The 15,863-nt window shown below is 37.5% G+C and overlaps 2 protein-coding genes across 3 annotated transcripts; both read left to right on the top strand.

Moving 5' to 3' along the window:
* Positions 1-2,515: 2,515 nt before the first annotated feature.
* On the top strand, positions 2,516-7,531 carry prox3 (prospero homeobox 3). Of its 2 annotated transcripts, none has more exons than XM_065269761.2 (5): positions 2,516-2,740; positions 3,705-5,241; positions 5,364-5,471; positions 6,015-6,215; positions 6,383-7,531. In XM_065269761.2, the coding sequence occupies exons 2-5, from the start codon at positions 3,733-3,735 to the stop codon at positions 6,569-6,571; spliced, it is 2,007 nt and encodes a 668-aa protein (XP_065125833.2). In that variant the 5' UTR covers positions 2,516-2,740; positions 3,705-3,732; the 3' UTR covers positions 6,572-7,531. The 2 variants fall into 2 exon arrangements, with proteins under 2 accessions (XP_065125833.2, XP_065125832.2); XM_065269760.2 differs by having other exon boundaries at positions 2,518-2,835; positions 6,383-7,530.
* A 1,892-nt stretch (positions 7,532-9,423) lies between these two features.
* Positions 9,424-13,995, top strand: tmem179ba (transmembrane protein 179Ba). The gene is made up of 5 exons (XM_065248562.1): positions 9,424-9,580; positions 10,078-10,271; positions 10,520-10,657; positions 11,874-11,952; positions 12,833-13,995. Exons 1-5 carry the CDS (start codon positions 9,485-9,487, stop codon positions 12,989-12,991), a joined length of 666 nt encoding a protein of 221 aa, XP_065104634.1. The 5' UTR covers positions 9,424-9,484; the 3' UTR covers positions 12,992-13,995.
* The last annotated feature ends 1,868 nt before the right edge of the window (positions 13,996-15,863 follow it).

Below are 15,863 nucleotides of genomic sequence, written 5' to 3'. Positions count from 1 at the left end.
TTTTAGCAAATAATAGTAATAATAGAAATAAGAATAGTAATAATAGAATTTAATTCTGAATGCAAATATGGTTGGTAATGGACATGTAAAACCATCTCTAAATCATTTTTGCACTTGATAAAGCCACATACCTCCTATTTAGAAATCAGAGAACAATTTAACATATTATTTACATTGACAAATATCATGCATTGCCAAATTTTTATGTTTTAATGTCCATCCATATTTATTTTTCACTCTTTTTTTAAGATACAAACAGAAAATACAGGAAATATGTACACAAAATTAAAAACAAAACTAAATGTTTTCTTCAGGCATCAGTCAGTATTTAGTGTGACCTCTCTTGGCACGAAACACATCTTGAGCTTTTTTGAGGAGACTGAAGTCATTCGATTAGAATTAGAAATTAGGATTTAATTTCATTTAGGTTTAAGAGATCCTGCAGCTGCCTGCTATTGCTCAAGTGGCAGGGGAGTTTACCCTATTGACACTTTAGCTCATAGTTTTATACTGTTTTTAATACTACATACACATTTCCTGTATTTTCTGGTTGTATTCTAATAAAGAGACTGAGAAATAATTATATATAATCACTATAACATTGCCAAAACAACAAATCTAATGGTAGCATGGTGGCCTAAGACTTTCGCCCAGTCCTGCATATGTTCACTTAGTAGCCTACTACAAATCCTTTAATATTCCAACTGTATGGATTTAACTTCCCTGGGGTTTCACATCTATGTGGCTTTGTTAAGACTAAAGATTTGATTCATTATTCTGTTCTGATTGTATTTCCTCCAGTTGAGCTGCAGTTGTCACTCACAGTCTCCCCACAGTCACCTTGCCCAAGGCTGAATGTGTGAGTGCTCGTTCGCTCATACACACTTTCCCTCCGAGGGAGCCAATAGGCAAACACTTTGCCTGCCCATTGACCCTCTCAATCTCCACTTCTGCTTTCTCTCTCTCCCCTGGATGCCACATTTTCATTCTGCTCATATTATGGACTCATATTGCATATGTTTGATCGTGACTCATTCAAATGAGACATTTTGATATGTCTCCCACCGCTTGAAAGGATCGACATTCGTGTGGCATTTTTAAAACACTGCTCGCGAATGGCTACGTCCCTTTGGTGTGTTGCAAAGCTCTTTGTTAGAATTGCTCATGCATTTTAATATTGTTTGCTGTCAGTCATTTGGCTTTAGTTCAAAGGATTCAGTGTGAGTTGTTAATGTAGTTCAGAAGCCTTTCAGCTTGACCCGATGCGAAAGGTGTGTGTATGTTTACATTGCAGATTGATTGTGTTATTTAGAGTAGGGATGTATCAAAGAACTTACTTACTATCATTTTTTTGACATAATAAAGATTTACAAATAAAACAGATAGGAATCCAGTCGCATAAACAGTACTTGTCAGTGTACACAGACTGGTTTAATGTTCTCTTTGTATTCTTTCAATATTTAGTCATTTAAAAAAATACATTTCAATTACATATGTTTACTTAGATCTCTCCATAGCCCCAAGCACCTTTTATTAATAAGGCTTTGTGTCACATTTCTTGTTTCCATAACAACACTAGCCACTGGTTATTGTGAACAGTTTGGTTGGTTGAGAGGTATTTCAGTGAAGTGGGGGAGAGAGGGACTGATGAAAACAATGAAATAGAGAAGGGGTGCCATGAAGTGGAATGAAGGGACCAATAATCAGCACTCACACATTTAGCGTTGGAAAAGTCTCTGATTTATTTTATTTACTTATTTACTATATATCTATGCCCAGCCCTAATATACTAATATATATTAGGGCTGGGCATAGATTAATCTAAATTAATCTCATACAAAATACAATGTTTCTAATATATGAGTTTGTGATGTGTGTAAATATGTATATTTAAACAAATACATACATACATGCATACATACATTTAAGAAATGTTTATATATCGTTTATGTATATATATGTAAATGTTTCTTAAATACATACATGAATGTGTGTGTATTTATATATACATTATAGTTACACACATCACAAACTCATATGTTATGCAAAAAATTACTTTTATTTTGTATAAAATTAATCTAGATAATCTATGCCCAGCTCATATATATAAATAAACCTCCACATTGTCTTAAAAAAAACAAATGTTCAAAGAAAATACAGACTTTTGGCAAGTTTATAAATTATAATGTTACTATCATGAGATATCTGGACATACCAATATTCTTTTAAGGGGAGTTATTAAAAAATAAATTGCCACAAAAATATTATAATTGTATTGCTTTACATTTATCAGAAAATGTTTATCTTTTTTGTTAAATGGAAATAGAAGTAAAATTAATTTCAAAATGAAAAAGAAAGCCCATATCAATTAATTATAGATTTTGACTTGTAATAACTTACGTTATAGCAAAAAAAACTTTATACGTTATAACTTAATAACTTACGACTAGTAATAATTGTAAACTCTTGTAATTTACGATATGTGTGTTCCTTATGTAGATCACACTTTTAATTATTGCAATAGGTCAAGTAGTTATTCATTGGTGGTGGAGATTACTACAGACAGAGAGAGAGAGAGAGGGGGAGTGTGTGTGCAAATGTGTGTGCGCGCGTGTGGGGGCAGTGGACATCCCTCCCTACTGGCTGATCACCACGCGATACAGTGCGCGAGGATGAGAGATGGACAGCGCGCGAGAGAAGCTACAGCAATAACAGGAAACTCTGAACGCGGATGCTCCCGGTAAGCACAGCAGGCACCAGTGAGGGACACAAAAATATATATTTCATACTACAGGAAAGCGAACGACCAGGGAACGCTTTCTGATTTACTATTTTGTAAGTTGTTTCATTTTTACCACTCCTTTCTTATTCGGGACATCTGCGTATTTGTTTGTCCTTGTAAAATATGCCTCATCATCTGTCTATTTATCTGTTAACGTATGTGCGACACTCGAGAGTTTACAATGTGCGCCCATCAGCGCAGGCATTTCAAAGCAAATCTCATTTTATAACAAGATAAAAACTTTGATGTGAGATCTGTGATATTATTTATGGCGTCTTTGTAACTGTGTCAGTAATTAACGCAAATCAATTTAGTCGTGAGGATGTTGTCTCTCCATCTGTTACATTTTAATGGCAGTTAAACGGCTTTATATGCGAACAGTAATCTGATGACATCTGTGGTGTTGCCAACGTGGGAAAGGCAAAAATGTCAGATGAGGAGAGTAATTTCATTAATCTGCTTTTATTAATCTATTCATCTCTATTAAAATGCATCTGTCTGTCTGACTATCTGTCCATCTACAGTTTAGTAGTATGAGGTCTGACTTTGGGACTATAGTAATCTCATTAAAATATTTACCAGCTAACCATCCATGTATTTGTGTAGTGTTGAGTGTGTGTGTGTGTGTGTGTGTGTGTGTGTGTGTGTGTGTATGTGTGTGAGAGAGAGAGAGAGAGAGAGAGAGAGAGATGAGTGAAATAGAATCAACAGTCTGAACAAACAGAGGGTACAGCTGTCAGTGGACAGATAACGCACGCATGCAGAGAGGAAAAAGGACTGATGATGAAGATAACAATGAGAGGATTATGAATGCTAAAACTGATCCAAATAACTGCATATTTATTGTCTACAGATGTATATGCATACATGACGTACTCGCGTCACGACAGACTGAAATTTGAATGTGTGCTCTTTTTTAAAGGTACTAATTCAATACCAGAAAGGTGGCTATGGATTCCCCTTCAGATCGATTTCACCAGCAGCCATCCCAAATGTGTCCTTTCGAACTGTATCGCGCTCTGCCAGACTCCAACCCCACAAGTCACAGATTTTCACCTGGCAGTTTCTCATCCCACCCCCTTTTCAACCCTCTCATGCACCCCAGTAGCGCTTCCCAGAGGTGGGGTAGTTTCCGCCAGCGTCAGGGTTTGTTTCCTGGGCTGTTAGTAGATGACAATGTAAATGAGGAGGATGAGTTTGGTAAGAGGGAGCTTGCAGTTGGATCCACCCCCAGCTATCCCAGGGGACAAGATTCTGCTCCTGAGCCGGAGGACTGGAACCATGATTTTGCAAGAGTGAAACGACAGAGGATGAACTTAGCTGTAAGAAATGAAGAAGAGGTGGGTAGAGAAGGCAAGAGAGGGAGGAAGAGTGCCGCTTCGGTTAAAACGGATGAACGAAAAGGCGCAGATCAAGGAAACAGGAGGGAGAGCAAGGAGGGGAGAAAGCGTCAACGACAAGAACTGAAGCTTCAGCTGGAGGAAACCAGAGGCAAACTTCTGGAACTTCAGGAGAAGGTATGGCGGGTATATGGAGGGCAGCCAGATGAAGAGAAAGGAGATGATGAACAGGAGAATGGAGCATTAAATCTAGATGAGGTTGCGGAGATGTTTTCCAGCGATGATGATCCTCTCATCAGTGGTGGATTTTCTCCTCCACGCTGTTCGTCAAAGAAAGACAATGAAAGCAATCAGAATAGGAATTCTGGAATATTCCAAGAGACCTCCATGGACCTTGACCTTGAGTTAAGTGGCGATCAAGTGTGGTTGGGCTGCAGTCTGGTCAGGGGTGAGTGGGAGAGCGCAGAAGGGGGGCAGAAGTTCGCTCAAGCTCTGAAACAAGAACTGGCTAGTGTTGTGGCTCAGGTTATCGATAGGGTTGTTCGGCTCTATGCTGAAACTGGTCCTTCCCCAGTCATATCTGCGACTGTTCCCCAAGAAACCATTAAGGCTTCGGATCTAAACTCAGATGGGAGGCAGAAACTTGACAAAGTCGCTCATGTGGTTGAACAGGTGGAAGCTTTACCACTTATCACAAGGAGTTCCCAAGACAAGAGGACCCCTATTGCTCAGAGTGGACAGAAGGACCTCGTCCTCTCGGAAGCCAATCCCAGCCTCGCTCCCCTAACTCAGCCGCCTCTCCCAGCCCTTTTGCCGCCTAGGAGCAAGGACCAATTTCTGCCCTCTTATCCCCCAGATAACCCGGTAACCCTACCACTTCTCCACTATACCATGCAGAATCTCTTTGCTCGCTCTCTCTCCAGTTTACCATTTCACAAAGACTGTCTTTCCGAACCTTTCATGGACTTCCGTTCTCACAACTCTGCATTCCCAGCCCTTCCCCTGCTGGGCCAGCTCGACCCGTCGCCGTCAGACCGAGCGAGAGAAGGAGGGATGAGGGGAGGTGGAGCAGGAATGGTGGATGGAGCAGATGCAGCACTCTATCTTGCTGCTGGATCAACATCCTTTTACATATAACGAAATAGAATATTTGTAAATATGTGAGTATTTTCCATGAAATGTAAAGCCTTTGTTTTCTATTTTTGACTTTTGTGGTATCCAAATTCCTTAACCATCCACACTCTCAGGAAGGTCTCTCTCCATGCCATCTGAAGAAAGCCAAACTCATGTTCTTTTACACACGCTACCCCAGCTCCAGCACACTCAAAACGTTTTTCCCTGATGTCAAGGTGATGTCTCATGCACATGGACACAACTAGACAACTAGTTGGCACTAGAGCACATTTATCTTAACTATCATAGACATAGTATTCCTTTCTGGGCATAATTGGGACAAATAATGTGGGTATTGACATATCAAATGAATTTAAACGAACCAAGTAAAGCTGTGTTTCCATTTGAAAGAGTTTGATTCAAATTGTAACTAAATATTAATAAATATTATTGGCAACAATGTTTACAAATTCAGCTTACACTGTCAAAAAAAAGTGTACAAAGCTGTCACAGGGGCAGTACCCTTTAAAAAGGTCCTAATATGTACCATTTAGGTACAAATATCTATCTTTGAAGTACTAATATGTACTTTTTTGAAAGGGTACTGTCCCTGTGACAACTTTTGTACCTTTATTTCTGTGGGTGTAAGTCAACTTTATGTACTTCAACTGTATCTAGTTTGGATGTTATTCATAATATTTCTAAAGCACAGCAAGAGGTATATCAAATAAATAAATATAAAATAAATAAATAAATTTGCTTATCCTTTTTCTATGCAGTTCAATCGCTGTGTCACATCCCAGCTGATTAAGTGGTTCAGTAACTTCCGGGAGTTCTTCTATATCCAGATGGAGCGCTTTGCCCGCCAGGCAGCCAGAGAGGGGCTTGCATCTGCCAGGGATAGAGCACTGCGCCTGGGCAGGGACTCTGAGCTTTACCGCATTCTTAACATGCATTACAATAAGAGCAATGATTACCAGGTCAGTGTTTGTGTGTTGGTGCTGCGTGCAACCACATAATTGTATTTTTGCAAATATTTTTTTTATATCACAAGCAACTAATTTTAAATTTGTATTAATTAACCTGTTCCCTTGGTTTGAACCCATGACCTATATAGGCATATATTTCATGTAAGTTATTTTTTTAGGTTCCACAGAGGTTCGTGGAGATATCTGAGGTAGCCCTGAGAGAGTTTTTCTCTGCCATACAGAGTGGCCGAGATGCGGATCCTTGCTGGAAGAAGGCCATCTATAAGATTATCGGTAAACTAGACAGCCCAGTACCTGACAGCTTCCGCCTGCCCGGCTGCCCCACGGACAGTTATCGGATAGGCTGAACAGTGTGCATGGATTTATAAGTCTGCATTGTTAAGTATGAAAAGTGAACACCTCTAAGGATAAAATTGTACAGAATTGAGCTGTGAAGATCAGGGGCACTGTATATGTGTTTTAATACCACTACAATGCTCAGAAGTATTGCTTGTTTAATTATTATCTTATTGTTACTTCAGTTCAGTCCAGCATCATTTCAGCTAGCAGTAAAAAGTGCCCTAATTATACAGAAACAAGTTCTCATTTTACTGGCTGTTACAATATTGGTCATTTATTTATCCAAAACGACAAGCCTTGTTGGCTTTTGTTGATCTTTTTATATTATGTGTTCTCATTATATAATGTTGATAAATTTCTGTGGAACAGTGATGTGTAATAAAAAAGTACAAATACTTGCTATCACTCCAAGCATATTAATGTACAGCATTTGATTTTTTAAATTACACAGTGCATGGTATTGGTAAAGTATACCACAAACACACACTGTGTAAATGTTTTAATACCACCGTGATGCTAAGAAGTGTATTTATGTATATATGTGATAGATGTGTGAGAAGGTAATGAGGCCCTGCCTAAATCTTTTTTATCCCTAGAAACCATTAAATCCCACTGGTCACAATAGTGACCATAAAGAAGGTTTACATTGATAAAGCTCTAAAAGTGTTACTGAATGTTGTTTAAGTCAGTTTCAAGTTACTGAACAATTAACAAAGATAAATAAATGCTACTCATTGTTAGTAAATGTTAGCTAATGCATTAAATAATGTCACTAGATAGGTCTACAACCTTATTGTAAAGTGTTGCCATGAATTCATTATCACAATATCCCACTGTTAACACTTGTGACTGCCCTTAAAACACAATTTTCACACACTTTTCCATAAAATTGATATATAGTTCAAGGGTTTACTACACTGCATTCCAAATTATTATGCACATGCCATTTTTGTTTATTTTTCTAATGTAAGTTTACAAATTTTATTTTACCCTCAACAGTTATATGGCAGTGTGGATGTTATTCTATTAAAATGAAATAAAAATGTCAAAAGATACTTTAATACTTTGGAAAATATGAAAAATATGCTGTTCCAAATTATTAAGCAAGTTGTGGTTCTCATTTCATATGGGTATAAAAAATCTCTTTCTAAAGACAAGACGTGTGCATTATCTTAAAAAAGCAAATTACATCCTATAACAATTTATATTTGTTGAATATAAACAGAAATCATTGAACTATTGTAAGATTCACGAGTGATTCACAGTACAGAAAGATTAAACCTAGACTTGTATACTTACAAGTTTAATGAATGGGAGCATTAAAGTCATGTCAAAGATATGCTCATATTTTATTATATAACTTGTGTAAATACATTATTTATTTTACATTGTGTTTTTTTGGAGGGGATGTTATCTAGCCATGTAGCACATTTGACCAATATCTGTTTTTGGATCATTATAATCCATTATATCATTATAAATTTGGTTCAAAAGCATTCTGCATAATAATTTGGAACAGCATATTTTGCATGTTTTTCAAAGTATTAAAGTATCTTTTGACATTTTTATTTCATTTAAATAGAATAACATCCACACCGTCATAAGTGTTAAGGGTAAAATAGAATTTGTAAACTTTTATGCATAATAATTTGGAACGTGGTGAAATGACACAGCATTTGGTTATTTTCATGCCTGGGAAAAAATTGGGATTAAATAGGTTAAACATCTGACATCCCAGATGCGCCAGCAGTTTTGGGCTCTATGAAAGAATGCGAAGTTGGGCCCCCTACCTAAACCATGGGTGCCGGAAATGCAGAAACAAGCCGTAACTTTGCTTCATCTGTTTGGTAGATCCATTTATAATTTCTATTATACTACTTCTAGTACTGTATACTACTAACACCAAGTACTACTAATAAAATTAATCTCCGTGGGCCACCATAGTGCACGGGCCCTTAGAATTGTCCTAACCCCCCGCAATACCCCCAACCCCCCAGTGGTGCTCCTGTGACATCCAGCCCTAGTCTTTTATTTGAATGATATGACATCTTTCAGGTGTAACACATGGAAAGTAGAGGTCACTTTGTGCATTGTTGATAACAGAAATTTAGTTAGTTTAGTTAGTTTAAAAATGTTTAATTCTATTAGGCTACAATTACACTCAGTACTATATAATCTAGTTCTGACATCACAGGGGAGCCAAATTTAAATTACCTATTTTTTCATATGCTTGCAGAGAATGGTTTACCAAAACTAAGTTAATGGGTTGATTTTTTCCACATTTTCTAGGTTGATAGAAGAACTGGAGACCCAATTATAGCACTTAAATATTGAAAAAGTCAGTTTTTTGTGATAAGTCCCCTTTAAACACAAAAGCAATTAAACATTTTCACTACTGGTCAAAAGTTTTGTTTTAAAAACACTCTCTTGTTCTTATTTATTTATTTAACTCCAAACTATGGAATAACACAAATGTAACTCATTTTTCATTGAGTTTTAAAGAATATTGAAGGAGTTCACATTTAATCTGGTCTAATTGCCTGCTTTTTTAATATTCAGTCTAGTCATCTATTTCAAAAATAATATTTCAAAATGAAATTTTACTTTTCTAATAACTGAAATTAATCTGTTTGCCACAGCTATATTTTTGTCAGGCATTTAACCATGCACCTTCAGATGAAATGATTTTTAAGATCATAGATAACATTACAGTCAAGTGTTTCAAACGTTTGACCGGTGTATTTATTTAATTAATGTTCCCTTAAAATGCCCTTAAATGTAATTTGTTCGTTTCGTCACATTACTCTTCAAAAAATAGCATGGGAATGTGGATGAATCACATGATTGTCCCTAATCCATGACACGCTCAGGTCACATGTGTGTGTAGCACGCGCTGCAGTAAGGACCTGCCGTTAGTTGTTATGGCGCTGCCGTGGCTTCTGCTGCTCGAGCTGCTGCTGTACGGCGGCTGTTTTATCTGTGGGATCGTCACAGCAGCTTCTGTTACTCTGACTCAGGTATCTAAAGTCCATTGTTTTGTACATACAAGCTTTCACAGAATTTGCGGGGGTGTATGGTGCTTAGATTTGGGATCCATCCTGTAAGTTTCAAATTGAAGTCGATTCTGTCAAATTGGGCAAAAATCGTTCAATAGGCTAGTAGTAAAGATTATTTGTTTGTTATAACGCAGTTATTTATAACAAGTGAGTTTTAGAAGACAAACCCGGAAGTGAAAAGAAACTGAAAGCGTGACAGAACAAGTTACAACAACTTCCATTTCTGACACTTTCTCTCTCCTGTCGTATGACCAAGCTGCGTATATTGTTTCACAACGAGAGTAACTGACTTGCAGTCATCACTCAACCAACCAGGATTAATTATGTTAACAAAGTGGATATCATAGGGAAAATAAAAATTAAGCATTAACACTGTGGAGATATTAGTTTATGTGTTCAATATTTTATCATATCAAGATGTCTATTTATCTCCTCCTGTGTCCACTGAAATTAAACAGGGCAGTTTTGATGGGAAGTGTATGCTGTATGGTTCAGTACATCTGAACTTCTCTTCCATTGAAGTGGTTTCATCCAGTTCACCATCTCTCTGCTACTTTGTATCATCCATCTCTGTGTGTGTAGCTGTTTTTTGCTTTTCCCTCGTCCTCTACTGGATCTACACCAGCTGGGTTGATCGCGAGGTGATGATAAGGTGTGTCCAGGAACTCAATAAATCTCGTGCATAACATGTTTATTAGACATTTTCTGACTGTGTAATTTTATACATGCTTCTTAAGTTGCTTTTATAGAAAAAGTTATTTTTTCCTTAATTTTACCTACATTTTGCAGCACTAGTAATATCCATATTCCACTTTGTTTTCTGTTTGATAAAGAATCTTCTTGCTTTTGTTGAAATGCCAACATTGTGATGTCTTGACTGCCATCTCTGTCTGATATTAGAGAGAAATTATGGCTGAAAATTACTCTGGGCATGTGTGGAGTTTTTCTGTTCTTTCTCCTGGTGACGGGATGCATCCTAAGAATTGGCAGAGACAGACTGTGTGACTCAGTGAACCAAGTAGTGACTGCTATAACAAGGTAACGCAAAGAGGCCGCTGTAATGGAATATAAATGGAAGTTGCTAATGAAAATAACAGGAGTTGACATGAACTAGTTTATTAAAGGAAAACACCACCATTTTTTTATATTTTACTATTTTCTTCCCTCAACTTGGACAAATTAATACGTACCTCTCTTTTCTCAGTGCGTGCACTTAATTGTTGTACAAGCGCTTCCATTTAGCCTAGCCCCATTCATTCCTTAGGATCCAAACAGAGTTGAATTAAGAAGCCACCAAACACTTCCATGCTTTCCCTATTTAAAGACTGTTACATAGTTACACGAGTAAGTATGGTGGCACGAAATAAAATGTTTTTCTAAGCGAATAAAAAATGAGAAATATATTGTATGGCGAAAGAGCTTTTCCATTGCGTCGTACCCCACGGGTCATTTTGGGTCAGGTCGTGTCAGCTCACTTTACTTTGTCTTGGTTATCTTTTCCATCGAGTTTAAGTATCACTTGAGAGTGGGAGGGATTATAGGTGTGTGGTTATATATTTGCGCTGCCTCTCGCTCAAACTAAAGGGGGTATTCTCAGGAGTGATGATGTTGTGCGCCCGTGTGCAGAGGTCAAAGTGCACAAAACTAAAGTGCTCTAACACCTTACAATATAGTAGAAAATCACCACGTTTTATTTTGTGCTACCAAACTTACTCGTGTTACTACTCATGCAACAGTCTTTAAATAGGGAAAACATGGAAGTGTTTGGTGGCTCCTAAATTCATACCTGTTTGGATCCTAAGGAATGAATGGTGCTAAGCTAAATGCTAACACATTCAAAACGGACTGTACAAAGATTAAGTGTACGCATTGAAAAAAAATTGGTATGTATTAATTCATCTAAGTTGAGGAAAAACATAGTAAAATATTGAAAAATGGTGGTGTTTTCCTTTAACTAGGCTATATATGGAATTTTTTCCCAGACGGGGGGTATTGTAGTCCCAGACTAAAATGCATGTTTGAGCTGCCTTAATTTAAAAACAACTTGCACTGTTTAGCTTATCAAATATCAGTGCCATTGTTTTGTCTCAAGATGCCCACCAGTAATGTTTTTATAAGGTTTGTACTTAAATGTCCTTAAATAACTAAGGCCTAATCCTGCATTAATTTAAACCCTGACTGGGAAACTGCCTCTATATCATGAAATGCTGACTATAGGTTTAAATTATTAAAGTATAAATGTGTTTAACTGCAGGTGTGAAGAAGCACAAAATAAGCCTTGGGTGAACCCTATAGATGGGACCCAGTTTTATTCCAGACTACACAGTGCAGAGGTACAAACTCTCAAGATGACACATGCATACACACACAAAATCTGACAAAGTGATTTTTTTTCTTCATTTACAATTCTTTTGAGCAGTTCATATTTAAACCTTAGTTAAGTTTAAAAATAAATGCACTACATTATGAAATGAATATATATGTTTATACCACAGTGCTGTTGAATGCTTTATTCTGATTGGCTAAGAAATGTTTCATGGGTATGCATTATTTTTCCATAAACGCACACCTGCCCGGTCAAATGTCTTAAAGTAACCACCAGATCAATGTCTTAGCGAAGTCTGTGGTTACCATGGTATAAGCAGAATAATTGACTCCGACCAAAGTCCTTTTAAGGAAGTCATATCACTCCGCTGCCATAATTGCAACACCTCTTTGTCTTGTTAGAAATAGACAAACAAGACCTGTCAATTCTGAATATGCATGCGCAGTCCCTCTCCCAGTGGATTCCGATTGACGATTGGCTCTTTTTACTGGGAGGTGGGACTAAAGCGACCATTCTAACGCTGCAATCTTCCCCATTCATATCCATTCCAGTGACGCATCTTGTGGTAATATTAAATATCTTTGCTTGGGTCCTTTACATTTTTTTGAAATAATGCACACATGCGGTCTAATTTTAACAACCCATCGACTATTATTCCTAAAGTGTTTTTTTTTAGTTGCCCTATTAAATTTGTCTTGTGAATTGATACATGTGGCCTTCTTACTACACTCAGAATTTAGGGGCACCGATTTTTTTTAAAACTCTGGTCATCCCTACATGTTACTGTACAAAATGTTAGGAAGTTACCAGTTAGTTTCCAGTGGCTTTACAAATTAAAATTTTCGCTTTGTTTTGTCTTGTTTGTATTCTTTCTCTCTCTATCTCAGACAGCAGTGTGGGTGAATTTTTTCTTTTGGATGATCATAGCTGTTCTGGTTTTGATCCAGCAAAAAACGGGCTCAGAAAACAGGTCAGCGGAAACTGACCCATCAGCGACCCCTTCTGAAACTGAACCCTTCTTCAATCGTCCGGGACGTCCTCAGTGAATAGAGACACGGTTAATCTATGTCACTACACACTAAAGCTTTATGTCTTCCACACAAACACATACACGCATACACTCGTTTCAAGTCGCACTGCTGGCTAGCAGTTGGTTAGTTGAGCAGAGAGAGTTTTGGCAGTGCCGGTATACTGTCTTGATTTTGTTCACTAGCATTGCCAAGGGTTAGTTTCCATGGTTACTGATCTGCGGCTGGCAGCACAGACCTGGCAGGTGAGAGTGTGCGGTTGCCAGATTGGTGGAGTGAACCTGAACTGATTAAGACACAGCTTTTTGTAAAGACAACAATAATGATAAGTGTTGTCAGTGCTGTCAAGAGTGGCAAAGTGATCAGAAACACATGACACAGAGACACATAAAAATCTTTAGGAAAATGCATGCATTTGTCATTATTTTTTATCTTCCCACATGATTCTGTTGTTTTACATTTTGGGTCAAATTTCATGAGTAAATATTTTAATTTTAAAGCATGTCTGGAGTTGATCTGAACCAACCTTTTGTACTGTAACTTTTCACTTGTTTTAACCAGCCAACTCTATGACATTTTGAAACATTTCTGCCCTCTGCTGTCTGTTCATATGTATTACTCTATTAATCCAATCACATAGTGTGTGTGTAAGTGGAAGTGCAGGAATCTGCCATAATTCCGTAATTTGGCCTGTGATGACATCCGTTTTCTGGAGGCGCGTTGCCAAATCTGAAGTGCTGTCAACAGGACTAAAGTCCTGGAAAACACAATGTCCTTCTGCCTATATTAACAGCAAAGTATCCATGTTTATTTCAGTCATTTAATGCTTTATACTTCTTGTCTAATAACCGCCCTGTTCCTTATTGCACTTGTCATTTATTTACCACATTTGACTGCCAATTTTTAGATCATGCACTGATACCTTTATGGAAACTAAAAATTTTGTATAGCCACATTGTTTTGTTTAAATTTGTGGCTGTGTGAACCTTTTAAAATACATGCAATAAATTTGTCAACCTATAGCATTTTTTTTTACTGCATTTACTGTCTTCAAATTGCCTGATGACTGCATTTTAAGAACCAATGATAAAGCTTGTATGGAAATGTAATGGAAATGCTAGCAAATCTTAAACCAATGTTAAAGATTCTTGCTTCTGTCTTTCTAAAAATCTTGACATCTTCCAAGCTTTTCTTACTTATTCCATTTCTTTCCTTACTACAATGATGAATGAATCTTGCTATATCCTTCATGCTTTCTCTCTAAAGCTGTTTGCTAAGTTTACGAGTCTGTCTCTCACGAGCCTCATAGGCGTGCTTTGTATCCAGCAGGTCGTTCAGCATTCGTTGCAGTCGAGCCATGTCAAGTTGTGTGGTCTCCCACTGCTCACGAAGGCTCTGAGCCTCCATGTTGAGCTCTGCTGCAGCAGCAGCAAGTTCTGTGCTGCGTTCCTTACACTGTGTCTGTATGCGGATAGCGTCCACCAGCATGGACTCTACACTGTACACCACTGTATCAGTCTGTGCCTTAGCCATCTCAGTTATCACCTGGATGAGAGACAAAACCATAAATGGTTACCTAAATACAACTTAAGAGGTGATGCTAGTAATGACAATTGGGTTTTTTGACAACTTTCACATTCAAATCATACACATGAAAATACAATATTTGTTAAAAAACAATGCAAAACATACACTCTTAAAAACATGCTGGGTTATTTTCAACCCAGCGTTGGGTCAAAAAGGGAAGAGCCCAGCCTCTTGGTTTGTAATTTAAACTACTGTGTGCTGGGATGTTTCAATCCAAAATGCTGGGGTTTTAACCCAATGTCGTCCCTTTTTGGCCCGATGCTGGGTTGAAAATAACCCAGCATTTTTTAGAAAATAACCCAGCATTTTTTTAGAGTTGTACTTGGTAAGTGTGCACTTGCTCATAAACACCATAAGATTAGCAAAGGAATAGCATAACGGTTTTGGATAAATAATGATAAATTATAATGCTTCATTATCTTGTAAACATAGCTTTTTAGACTATGCTTATTGCTGGCTCCTTAAGACAAAATGTTAAATGCACTCTCATTAATAAGGTTGCTTTGTATAAAAGTATCTATGAATAAATGTAGCTAAATAGAGTTGATGCAACTGACTGAAAGTATCACATATAATACCAATGACATTAGTCATTATAATGTTTTTGTTCAACAGCTTTAGCTGTATTCAGATTTGCATAGATTGACCATGGAGTAAAAGGTTCCTTTAAGAATTGGAAAACACTGATTCAACAAATGCCTACAAACTTTAACCAACAACAACATTTTAATTCTAATAGAATGAATGCGTCGATCATCCATTGTGACGCCGCATTTCGTAGAAAAAGTTTTATGCGCTGGGTTTAAGGCAGCGGCACCAAGCTGCTTACCGTGACCACTGACAACTGCAAAGCATGCTGCTGTACAATGCGTGCACAGAATAATCAGCGTATGACATCAAAGTACCGCGAGAGCGAGTCGAAACCTTCGCTCTCGGCGGTACTTTGATATCATAAGCCGATCGGTCTTCGCAGCAGCACATGACATCGAAGACAACAAACGAAAGCGGTACAATATTGACTTCTTGCATGAAATTGTTGTCGTTGAGGGCTCGGTTATGTAAGCAGGCATTTTGTTTGACAATAATCCAAAAAAAGTAAAAGTTTAAATTAGCTTAAACAGTTGTAGCTACGTTAATTGTCTACCTCACAATTTCCACATACCACATTTGCCAGGTAAGATAGACTTACCAGATACTCTGTTTCTTTATTTCTGCCGTGCACTTGTTTTCTGCTTGCCTTGCCTCTTTTAACCGCGATGCAATTTGACTGTTAAGTGAGTTACTCTAACGTATGGTATAAATC

Source organism: Paramisgurnus dabryanus, chromosome 2 (assembly GCF_030506205.2).
Source record: "Paramisgurnus dabryanus chromosome 2, PD_genome_1.1, whole genome shotgun sequence".
In the NCBI taxonomy this organism is placed as follows: Eukaryota; Metazoa; Chordata; class Actinopteri; order Cypriniformes; family Cobitidae; genus Paramisgurnus; species Paramisgurnus dabryanus.
This window is presented reverse-complemented; position numbering and strand designations above follow the sequence as displayed.

Coding starts and splice junctions, on each gene's coding strand:
- tmem179ba (XM_065248562.1), top strand. CDS start 9,485: ATGGCGCTGCCGTGGCTTCTGCTGCTCGAGCTGCTGCTGTACGGCGGC. Junction 9,581..10,077: donor CTTCTGTTACTCTGACTCAG/GTATCTAAAGTC, acceptor GAAATTAAACAG/GGCAGTTTTGATGGGAAGTG. Junction 10,658..11,873: donor GTAGTGACTGCTATAACAAG/GTAACGCAAAGA, acceptor GTTTAACTGCAG/GTGTGAAGAAGCACAAAATA.
- prox3 (XM_065269761.2), top strand. CDS start 3,733: ATGGATTCCCCTTCAGATCGATTTCACCAGCAGCCATCCCAAATGTGT. Junction 5,472..6,014: donor CGTTTTTCCCTGATGTCAAG/GTGATGTCTCAT, acceptor TTTTCTATGCAG/TTCAATCGCTGTGTCACATC. Junction 6,216..6,382: donor ATAAGAGCAATGATTACCAG/GTCAGTGTTTGT, acceptor TTATTTTTTTAG/GTTCCACAGAGGTTCGTGGA.